Consider the following 12772-nt stretch of genomic DNA (forward strand, 5'->3'; position numbering starts at 1 on the left):
ACTGGAGTGAAGGTTCTGAGCCCCACGTCAGGCTTCCCAACCGAGGGGTCCAGCAACGGGAGGAGGAATTCCTAGAGAATCAGACTTTGAAGCCTAATGGGATTCAACTGCAGGACTTCGATGGGACTGGGGGAAACAGAGACTCCACTCTTGGAGGGCACACACAAAGTAGTTTGTGCATCGGGAGCCAGGTGAAGGAGCAGTGGCCCCACAGGAGACTGAACCAGACTTACCTGCTAGTGTTGGAGGGTCACCTGCAGAGGCAGGGGGTGGCTGTGGCTCACCGTGGGGACAAGGACACTGGCAGCAGAAGTTCTGGGAAGTACTCCTTAGTGTGAGCCCTCCCAGAGTCCGCCATTAGCCCCATAAAAGAGCCCAGGTAGGCTCCAGTGTTGGGTCGCCTCAGGCCAAACAAGCAACAGGGAGGGAACGCAGCCCCACCCATCAGCAGACAAGTGGAATAAAGTATTACTGAGCTCTGCCCACCAAAGCAACAGTCAGCTCTACCCACCACCAGTCCCTCCCATCAGGAAACTTGCACAAGCCTCTTAGATAGCCTCATCCACCAGAGGGCAGAGAGCAGAAGCAAGAACTACAACCCTGCAGCCTTTGGAACAAAAACCACATTCACAGAAAGATAGACAAGATGAAAAGGCAGAGGGCTATGTACCAGATGAAGGAACAAGATAAAACCTCAGGAGAACAACTAAATGAAGTGGAGATATGCAACCTTCCAGAAAAAGAATTCAGAATAATGATAGTCAAGATGATCCAGGACCTCGGAAAAAGAATGGAGGCAAAGATCGAGAAGATGCAAGAAATGCTTAACAAAGACCTAGAAGAATTAAAGAACAAACAAACAGAGATGAATACAATAACTGAAATGAAAACTACACTAGAAAGAATCAATAGCAGAATAACTGAGGCAGAAGAACGGATAAGTGACCTGGAGGACAGAATGGTGGAATTCATTGCTGTGGAACGGGCTAAAGAAAAAAGAATGAAAAGAAATGAAGACAGCCTAAGAGACCTCTGGGACAACATTAAATGCAACAACATTCGCATTATAGGGGTCCCAGAAGGAGAAGAGAGAAAGAGGACCAGAGAAAATATTTAAAGAGATTATAGTTGAAAACTTCCCTAACATGGGAAAGGAAATAGCCACCCAAGTCCAGGAAGTGCAGAGAGTCCCATACAGGATAAACCCAAGGAGAAACACGCCGAGACACATAGTAATCAAACTGTAAAAAATTAAAGACAAGAAAAATTATTGAAAGCAGCAAGGGAAAAATGACAAATAACATACAAGGGAACTCCCATAAGGTTAACAACTGATTGCTCAGCAGAAACTCTACAAGCCAGAAGGGAGTGGCATGATATACTTAAAGTGATGAAAGGGAAGAACCTACAACCAGGATTACTCTACCCGGCAAGGATCTCATTCAGATTCGATGAAGAAATCAAAAGCTTTACAGACAAGCAAAAGCTAAGAGAATTCAGCACCACCAAACCAGCTGTACAACAAATGCAAAAGGAACTTCTCTAAGTGGGAAACACAAGAGAAGAAAAGGACCTACAAAAACAAACCCGAAACAATTAAGAAAATGGTCATAGGAACATACATATCAAGAATTACCTTAAACATGAATGGATTAAATGCTCCGACCAAAAGACACAGGCTTGCTAAATGGATACAAAAACAAGACCCATCTATATGCTGCCTACAAGAGACCCACTTCAGACCTAGGGACACATACAGACTGAAAGTGAGGGCATGGAAAAAGATATTCCATGCAAATGGAAATCAAAAGAAAGCGGAGTAGCAATACTCATATCAGATAAAATAGACTTTAAAATAAAGAATGTTACAAGAGACAAGGAAGGACACTACATAATGATCAATGGATCAATCCAAGAAGAAGATATAACATTTATAACTATACATGCACCCAACATAGGAGCACCTCAATAAATAAGGCAACTGCTAACAGCTATAAAAGAGGAAATCGACAGTAACACAATAATAGTTGGGGACTTTAACACCTCATTCACACCAATGGACAGACCATCCAAAATAAAAATAAATAAGGACACAGAAGCTTTAAATGACACAATAGACCAGACAGATTTAATTGATATTTATAGGACATTCCATCCAAAAACAGCAGATTACACTTTCTTTTCAAGTGCACACAGAACATCCTCCAGGATAGATCACATCTTGGGTCACAAATCAAGTCACAGTAAATTTACGAAAACTGAAATCATATCAAGCATCTTTTCTGACCACAACACTATGAGATTAGAAATGAATTACACGGAAAAAAACGTAAAAAACACAAACACGTGAGGGCTAAACAATACGTTACTAAATAACCAAGAGATCACTGAGGAAATCAAAAACTACCTGGAGACAAATGACAATGAAAACATGATGATCCAAAACCTATGGGATGCAGCAAAAGCAGTTCTAAGAGGGAAGTTTATAGCTATAGAAGCCTACTTCAAGAAACAAGAAAAATCTCAAATAAACAATCTAACCTTACACCTAAAGGAACTAGAGAAAGAAGAACAAACAAAACCCAAAGTTAGCAGAAGGAAAGAAATCATAAAGAGCAGAGCAGAAATAAATGAAATAGAAACAAAGAAAACAATAGCAAAGATCAATAAAACTAAAAGCTGGTTCTTTGAGAAGATAAACAAAATTGATAAACCATTAGCCAGACTCATCAAGAAAAAGAGGGAGAGGACTCAAATCAATAAAATTAGGAATGAAAAAGGAGAAGTTACAACAGACACCACAGAAATACAAAGCATCCTAAGAGACTACTGCAAGCAACTCTATGCCAATAAAACGGACAACCTGGAAGAAATGGACAAATTCCTAGAAAGGTATAACCTTCCAAGACTTAACCAGGAAGAAATACAAAATAAGATCAGACCAATCACAAGTAATGAAATTGAAACTGTGATTAAAAATCTTCCAACAGGGCTTCCCTGGTGGTGCAGTGGTTGAGAGTCTGCCTGCCAATGCAGGGGACACGGGTTCGTGCCCCGGTCCGGGAAGATCCCACATGCTGCAGAGCGGCTGGGCCTGTGAGCTGTGGCTGCTGAGCCTGCATGTCCAGAGCCTGTGCTCCGCAATGGGAGAGGCCACAACAGTGAGAAGCCTGCGTACTGCAAAAAAAAAACCAAACAAAAAAACAAACAAAAAAATCTTCCAACAAACAAAGGTCCAGGACCAGATGGCTTCACAGGTGAATTCTATCAAACATTTAGAGAAGAACTAACACCCATCCTTCTCAAACAATTGTAAAAAATTGTGGAGGAAGGAACACTCCCAAACTCATTCTATGAGGCCACCATCATCCTGATACCAAAACCACACAAAGATACTACAAAAAAAGAAAATTACAGACCAATATCACTGATGAATATAGATGCAAAAATCCTCAACAAAATATTAGCAAACAGAATCCAACAACACATTAAAAGGATCATACACCATGATCAAGTGGGATTTATCCCAGGGACGCAAGGATTCTTCAATATACACAAATCAATCAATGCGATAAACCATAATAACAAACTGGAGAATAAAAACCATATGATCATCTCAATAGATGCAGATAAAGCTTATGACAAAATTTAACACCCATTTATGATAAAAACTCTCCAGAAAGTGGGCACAGAGGGAACTCACCTCAACATAATAAAGGCCATATACAACAAACCCACAGCAAGCATCATTCTCAATGGTGAAAAACTGAAACCATTTCCTCTAAGATCAGGAACAAGACAAGGATGTCCACTCTCACCACTATCATTCAACATAGTTTTGGGAGTCCTAGCCACGGCAATCAGAGAAGAAAAAGAAATAAAAGGAATACAAGTTGGAAAAGAAGAAGTAAAACTGTCACTGTTTGCAGATGACATGACACTATACATAGAGAATCCTAAAGATGCCACCAGAAAACTACTAGAGCTAATCAATGAGTTTGGTAAAGTTGCAGGATACAAAATTAATGCACAGAAATCTCTTGCATTCCTATACACTAATGATGAAAAATCTGAAAGAGAAATTAAGGAAACACTCCCATTTACCACTGCAACAAAAAAAATAAAATACCTAGGAATAAACCTACCTAGGGAGACAAAAGACCTGTAATGCAGAAAACTATAAGACGCTGATGAAAGAAAGTAAAGATGATACCAATAGATGGAGAGATATACCACATTCCTGGATTGGAAGAATCAATATTGTGAAAATGACTATACTACCCAAAGCAATCTACAGATTCAATGCAATCCCTATCAAATTTCCAATGGCATTTTTTACAGAACTAGAGCAAAAAATCTTAAAATTTGTATGGAGACTCAAAAGACCCCAAATAGCCAAAGCAATTTTGAGGGAAAAAAACAGAGCTGGAGGAATCAGACTCCCTGACTTCAGACTATACTACAAAGCTACAGTAATTAAGACAATATGGTAGTGGCACAAAAACAGAAACATAGATCAATGGAACAAGATAGAAAGCCCAGAGATAAACCCACGCACCTATGGTCAACTAATCTATAACAAAGAAGGCAAGGATATACAATGGAGAAAAGACACCCTTTTCAATAAGTGGTGCATGGAAAACTGGACAGTTACATATAAACGAATGAAATTAGAACACTCCCTAACACCATACACAAAAATAAACTCTAAATGGATTAGAGACCTAAATGTAAGACCAGACACTATAAAACTCTTAGAGGAAAACATAGGAAGAACAGTCTTTGACATAGATCACAGCAAGATCTTATTTGATCCACCTCCTAGAGTAATGGAAATAAAAACAAAAATAAACAAATGGGACCTAATGAAACGTCAAAGCTTCTGCACAGCAAAGGAAACCATCAACAAGATGAAAAGACAACCCTCAGAACGGGAGAAAATATTTGCCAACAAATCAACAGAAAATCTCCAAAATATATAAACAGCTAATGTAGCTCAATATTAAAAAAAACAAACAACCCAATCCTAAAATGGGCAGAAGACCTAAATAGACATTTCTCCAAAGAAGACATACAGATGGCCAAGAAGAACATGAAAAGCTGCTCAACATCACTAATTATTAGAGAAATGCAAATCAAAACTACAATGAGGTATCACCTCACACCAGTTAGAATGGGCATCACCAGAAAATCTACAAACAACAAATGCTGGAGAGGGTGTGGAGAAAAGGGAACTCTCTTGCACTATTGGTGGGAATGTAAATTGATACAGCCACTATGGAGAACAGTATGGAGGTTCCTTAAAAAACTAAAAATAGAATTACCATATGATCCACCAATCCCATTACTGGGCATATACCCAGAGAAAACCATAATTCAAAAAGACACATGCACCCCAATGTTCATTCCAGCACTATTTAGAATAGCCAGGTCATGGAAGCAACCTAAATGCCCACTGACAGACAAATGGATAAAGAAGATGTGGTACATATATACAATGGAACATTACTCAGCCATAAAAAGGAACGAAACTGGGTCATCTGTAGAGACGTGGATGGATCTAGAGACTGTCATACAGAGTGAGGTACGTCAGAAAGAGAAAAACAAATACCGTATATTAACACATATATGTGGAATCTAGAAAAATGGTGCAGATGAAGTGGTTTGCAAGGCAGAAATAGAGACACAAATGTAGAGAACAAACGTGTGGACACCAAGGGGGGAAAGCAGCGGGTGGGTGGGGGTGGCAGTGTGATGAATTGGGCGATTGGGATTGACATGTATACACTGACGTGTATAAAATGGATGACTAAAAAGAACCTGCTGTATAAAAAAATAAATTAAATTAAAGAAAAAAAGAATAAGGGACTTCCCTGGTGGTCTGGTGGGTAAGACTCTGTGCTCCCAATGCAGGGGGACCGGGTTCAATCCCTGGTTGGGGAACTAGATCCCACGTGCATGCCGCAACTAAGAGTTCTCATGTGACATGCTGCAACTAAGAAGCCTGCATGCCACAACTAAAGATCCCGCATGCCTCAACTAAGACCCGGCACAACCAAAGTAAATAAATAAATAAATATTTAAAAAACAAAAATAAATTAAAAAAACAAATCTTCAGTGCTGCCTGATCCACGACAGACAACAATGATACTTAAACCCAAGCCATTTTAACAAGAATAAAACAGAAGAGGTAATCTAGTGGAGAAAACTCCTCAGCAGGAGTTAAGATCCAAATCCTATCTCTGAAACCAGGTTTACAAACAAGACAAAACAAAATTTCCTAAACCTGAGTATATTTTGGCTTAAAAAAATTTATAATATAGTAAATAATTTAAGATAATGTAATTAAAAAGTGACTCCAAATTGCTAAGTATTAAAGGAACTAAAACAGAAGAGACGGAAACACTGGAGAGTGTGAAAGTACTAGAAGGAGCATAATAGGCAAGTATTACAAACAACACACACAAAATGATATTTAAACCAATTAAGGTATAAAGGTTGTATGCCCTTTAAAATGTTTCTTTCAGGGCTTCCCTGGTGGCGCAGTGGTTGAGAGTCCGCCTGCCGATGCAGGGGATACAGGTGCGTGCCCCAGTCCGGGAAGATCCCACATGCCCCGGAGCGGCTGGGCCCGTGAGCCATGGCCGCTGAGCCTGCGCATCCGGAGCCTGTGCTCCGCAACGGGAGAGGCCACAACAGTGAGAGACCCACATACGGAAAAAAAAAAAAAAAAAAGTTTCTTTTATAATGGCCTTCACTAACAAAAACAAACACTGCTTCTTGAAGACTCTGCCCTCTTCCAAAAGAAATTCATCTGCCGTCCCAGCAGTCACCAGCAGTGGGAAGCAGAGAGTCGCTGCAGCTGTGAACCAAGAGCAAACACACCTGGCTCTTCACCTGTCAGACCCATCTTCAGGCAAATCCCAGCCCCAATTGTCACAAGAGCTCTATCCCATCTCAGGAACAGGCTTTGCACTCTAGCTCCTCAGTGTAGAGGGAATTCGCTGGACTACAACAGAGATAGTACCCCCCTTTATAATCTGGGAAGCATTATCTCTTAAGAACGGTGTTAAGTCACAAGACACTGGCTACATAAGTAACAAGATCATGCAACATCATGCAACACTAGAAAAAAACTTCGCAGATTTTTATATGAAAGAGTGTTTATGTTATACTGTTAGGAAAAACATGGGGTAGAGGGGAGACAAAATATAAAACTCTATTTTAAATAACTTCAACTATATATTAAAAATAAAGTGACGTGGAACTTGTCTTACCAGCTATCGGAATTTATTATACTGTGGTGCTTTCACAGGGACAAACAGATCAATGAAACAGAAGAGAATAGATTAAGAATCCTAAGCATATCTAGGACCATGAAATAAGATAGAAGGGGCATTACAAAATCATGAGGAAACAACAAATTCAATAAAAGGTGCTGGAATAATTAATTTTCCATATGGAGAAAAACAAAATTAGACCCCTACCTCACTCCATTCTTAAAAATAAAGTCCAGATATATTTACAGTCTGAAATATGAATAAAACTTTAAAACTATTAGACAAAAATAGAATAATAATGTAAGTGAAGAATGGACAAAGGATACATGAATCTAAACTACAAAGACGAAAAAATCTGAAGAGCCAATATGAAAATATGCTTAGCCTCATTAAGTAATCAGGGAAATACAAATAAAAATGAGGCAGCAACAGAGGCCACAACAGTGAGAGGCCCGTGTACCGCAAAGAAAAAAAAAAAAAAAATATATATATATATATAGTGGTTGAAAATCTGTTTAATCCAAAGAACTAAAATGTTAACATCTGCTTTAGGTGGCATTGCATACTATTTTATTATATCATCTTCTGTACTATTCTGTAATTTGCTAGTATATTATTTGCAATGCACAAAAAGGGGCTGAAAGGAAACATAAAATGGTAAGAATATTCTACTCTGGGTGATGAGGACAAAACTTTTTTTTTTTGGCTGCTGCTGTACTTTACTTTTTAAATTCTTAGTGTATAAGAATACACTAATTTTAGAATTGGAAAAAAATTTTTTAAACAGGTAGTGATTAGATTCCATGTAGTTCTGGTTCACATAAGTATCTGTTGACAGGATTTAAGGTTGTTACAAAGTGACACGTGTACTCTTGCATCTTCAAAAAAAAACTCTAAAAGTGCTAAACAACCAAAATACAAACCTATTTTGAAATCCCTAAACTTTCATAAAATTTTAATGTACCAACGGAGAGAACAAAACTTGTTTCTATAAACAACATTCTAGTCTTTGAGAAAGGATAGAGAAAAGGGTTCCTTAAAGGCTATAGACTATTAATGCTTTCATCATCATCTATAACTGTACAAAAATACAAGAAAGAATTATAAGAAACAAATTTGTTGTGCATTCTACTACAAGTTTTTACACTGTCATGATAAATATTCTGTGGAAAACATTTCAAATTGGAATATAATGAGAAAGTAATAAAACCTATCATTGTATTCCATTCCATCAGAAAACAAAATGCTAACTTTTATTACGTGTAATGAATATCAAACAACTTAACCTTGCCATACATCAGTTTCCTCATTTGTAAAATGAGCATCCTACCATGCCTATCTCAGAGGGAATGGCAATCAATACAGTTAAGGAACTTCAACAGGCAAAAACATGCATGTCTGCTTTGCTGGAGGGTGCAGAGAAGGAAGCAAGTGCCAAGCCCGATGCCCAGCCACAGCAGGCATCAGTGGTATAATTAAGCTGAACGTGGGAAGCCTCATTTGATCACCAAGGGAAGAAAGGAAATAGCCTTAAAAGATAGCAACCATAATACAATGACATAATTTAAGAAAACAGAACCTCTTTCTAATGAACAGACCAAAAAAAAAAACTTTAAATATTTAATACTGACTAATGGCATGATAACAGAATAACTATAGCAATGGTTTCAAGAGATGGCTACTTTCACTTAAAAAAACTGTAGAGCACTATGTGTGAGCTACAACTATTTATGTAGTTTGGTGTAGATGGAATATAGCAAAAAAGCACCAAAGTGAAAACAGATGAATCAGAATATTGAATTGTTTTCCCCAAAATATTTTTTTATCATTTTGTACCTACTCTGTGATAGTCATTCTTACTTGTCCCAGCTCACAAACACAAGGGGTGACTTAGGAGTGAGACACTGCAGTTAATCAACCAGACAAGCCGAATCAACCTAACGGTCAGCAGAGCTTAGAGCCAGGAAGTCCTCACGTCTACAACATTGCTATATTGGCTTTTAAATTAAACAAGTAGCAGACGAAATAATAACCCCCGAATTTCAAAAAGCATCTTACCAGGGTGATGTCTCGAGAAGCTGCAGCTGCACTCATATGCAAACTAGGCTGCCGTACAGAACTGCTGCAATCAAGGGCTCGGGCGAATGTCCCGACGGCACTGGATAAACCACACAAACAAAGAGGAAAGATTAAGGCACTGTTTTTTTTTATCTTTACAAAAAACACATTTGGGTAGCAAATGAACAGTTGTAAAAGTCAAGCAAGTTCTTTGATGTTTAAGAATCAAATATCAGACAAAAAGTATTTTCTTTACGATTTAAGAATTGACAAGCCAATTCACTACACATATGTGTCATTACAATTAAATTAAGAAAAAGAGGGACTTCCCTGGCAGTCCAGTGGGTAAGACTCCATGCTCCCAATGCAGGGGGCCTGGGTTCGATCCCTGGTCAGGGAACTAGATCCTGCATACATGCCGCAACTAAGAGTTCGCATGCCGCAACTAAGAAGTCCGCACGCCACAACTAACACCACTGCAGCCAAAATAAATAAATAAATATATTTTCTAAAACAATTAAGAAAAAGAGGCTTGTGTGGCATAAAGAAGGGAAAGATCTATAATGAAATGCCATGGAATAAAGAAGCTGGTTTCCAAATGTGCTTAAAAAATGAGAAATAAATTTGATGCAGAATTTCACTATTATTGCAAAGCAAGTTCTGACCACTTTTTTAGCCCAAACGGTGAAATCCCAATAACATTTTTTCCTTGAAATGAGATATCATCAACTGCAGCAACCTCTTCTTTCAAGGACTCAATATATAACAGATTTCCAAAAAAAAACCCCAAAAACAATTACCACAACACTGATTTTCATTTAATGATTTAGAAGGCCTTCCCATACACAGAGAACCCTCACTTCAAGAAGTAAAGTGTGGCCTCCGCTGGTGGCGCAGTGGTTAAGAATCCACCTGCCAATGCAGGGGACATGGGTTCAAGCCCTGGTCTGGGAAGATCCCACATGCCGTGGAGCAACTAAGTCCATGAGCCACAACTACCAAGGCTGCACTCTAGAGCCCGTGAGCCACAGCTACTGAGCCCACGTGCCACAACTACTGAAGCCCACGTGCCTAGAGCCTGTGCTCCGCAACAAGAGGAGCCATCGTGATGAGAAGCCCGCGCACCGCAACGAACAGTAGCCCCCACTCGCCGCAACTAGAGCAAGTCCGTGTGCAGCAACGAAGACCCAACGCAGCCAAAAATAAAATAAAATAAATTAATTAATTAAAAAGAAATAAAGCGTGAAATGAAGGTAAGGCTTCCCGCTTGTTGTCTGGGTTTTAAACATGTTAGCTGAGGAAGAGATTTTTTTTTAAGGTTTTAATTAAAATATAAAAACACATGCAAAAAGCACACATTGTACAGCTATTCAGTTACCACAAAGTCAATGCATCCATGCCACCAGCATCCAGGTCAAGACACAGATCATGACAGCACCCAGAAGACTCTTCGCGTTCCTTCCCAATCACTACTTCCTAGTGGAAGGGAACCAGCATCCCAGATTCTAACATCAAAGATTAGTTTTGCTCAATTGAAAACTTAAACAGAATCACATGCTATGCACACTTTTCATATCCAGTTTCTTTTATTCAAAACTATGTCTGTGGATTCACCCGTGCTGCCTGCTGTGAATGAGCTGCGTTCGTTCATTTCCTTGCTGTGAGCATTACTTTGCACAATGCCCCACCCCCACCCTATTGTTGACGGACATGTGTTTCCAAGCTGGGGCAACTATGGATAGTGCCATTACTGCCATCTGTATATGTATCTTTTTGGCACACAGGTGTATGCATTTCTGCTGCATATATATTTAGGAGTGAAACTTAAGGGATATGTGTGTTAGATGACAGCAAACAGTTTTCTAAAGCAGCTGTACCAACTTGCACTACAACCAGCAGAATATGAGAGTGCTGGTTGTCCCACATCTTCACCAGTGCTTGGCACTGTCAGCCTTTTAAATTTTTTTTTTAATGTATTTATTTTTATTATTTATTTTATTTTTGGCTGTGTTGGGTCTTCGCTGCTGCACGTGGGCTTCTCACCACAGTCGCTTCTTGTTGCAGAGCATGGGATCTAGGCGCATGGGCTTCAGTAGTTGTGGCATGCAGGCTCAGTAGCTGTGGCTCACAGGCTCTAGAGCACAGGCTCAGCAGCTGTGGCACATGGGGCTTAGTTGCTCAGAGGCATGTGGGATCTTCCCGGACCAGGGCTCGAACCTGTGTCCCCTGCACTGGCAGGCGGATTCGGAACCACTGTGCCACCAGGGAAGCCCAGTCTTTGAAATTTTAACCATTCTGGTGGGATGTGCAGTGGTGCTTAACTGGGTTTAATTTGTATTTAGATTTTTTTTAAAAAAACAAAAATTGAAAAAGATACTAGGTGCTTCTCATTGGTGCCTCTCATGCTGGCTTCAAGAAAAAAGAAAACATGGCCCGTCGTAATCAGGAAAAGGAAAAAAACAATGAAAATCAAATCTGAAACTGCAAAATCTACTAAATAATACAAAATCCAGATAACCTGTCTGGAGTCTCTAGGGCAGCAGTTCCACCAGTGATTCATTTCCACTCCCAAATCTTCAGTCTCCTCTATTCCACTGACTGGCTCCTCCCCAACGATGTATATATATATCAAGTCTCTTCATCTAAGCAGTTAGTGGCTAGGCGTGTGGGCTCTGTAGTCTAAATGCCTACCCACCGATACAATGTATGACTTCCATGGTGACTGGCACTATGAACAGTGCTAAGGATGGGCTAAGACCCTTTTGTCCTTTGTATTATAAAAAACATTCGACAAAAAATTAGAGAATATAATGAAGATGCTTGTAATCATGTCCAAATCTACCTCATTCTAATATTTTGCCATGTTTGAAGCAACAAGTATATATTGTACAGCACAGGGCAATATAGCCATTATTTTGTAATAACTTTAAATGGAGTATAATCTATAAAAATACTGAATCACATTTTGCCACATTTGTTTTTTTCTTTTTTTTTTTTGGCTGCATCAGATCTTAGTTGCGGCACAAGGGATCTTTTGTTGCGGCTCACAGGCTATTTGTTGCGGTGCACGGACTTCTCTCTAGCTGTGGCACATGGCTCCAGAGCACACGGGCTCTGTAGTTTGCGGCACGCAGGCTCTCTAGTTGAGGTGCATGGGCTCATTAGTTGTGGGGCGTTCGGGCTTAGCTGCCCCGTGGCATGCGGGATCTCAGTTCCCCGAGCAGGATCAAACCCACGTCCCTTGCATGGGAAGGCGCATTCTTTACCACTGGACCCAGGAAGTCTCTTGGTTCATTTTTTTAAGGAAATAAATTTTATCAATACACATTCCCAGAACTCATACATATATGTATAATATGCATATGCATACATATGCCCATTAATGAAATAAGACAATTGTTTGCACATTGTAAAATGTTTTTATCAGTGACCAT

At 39.5% G+C, this 12772-nt stretch overlaps 1 protein-coding gene across 7 annotated transcripts in view; it reads right to left on the minus strand.

The window, feature by feature from the left end:
* MTA3 (metastasis associated 1 family member 3) overlaps positions 1-12772 on the minus strand; it is a 178928-nt gene that overhangs the window by 78013 nt on the left and 88143 nt on the right. For all 7 annotated transcript variants that reach the window (XR_004039867.2, XM_060309941.1, XM_030857819.2 and 4 more), the window contains exon 8: positions 9339-9438. Coding sequence is in view for 6 of the 7 variants with exons in the window: in XM_060309941.1 (XP_060165924.1) it covers positions 9339-9438 (100 nt within the window). In the remaining variant the exon portion in view is untranslated. The remainder of the gene's footprint in view (positions 1-9338; positions 9439-12772) is intronic.

Source organism: Globicephala melas, chromosome 12 (assembly GCF_963455315.2).
Source record: "Globicephala melas chromosome 12, mGloMel1.2, whole genome shotgun sequence".
Taxonomy (NCBI): domain Eukaryota; kingdom Metazoa; phylum Chordata; class Mammalia; order Artiodactyla; family Delphinidae; genus Globicephala; species Globicephala melas.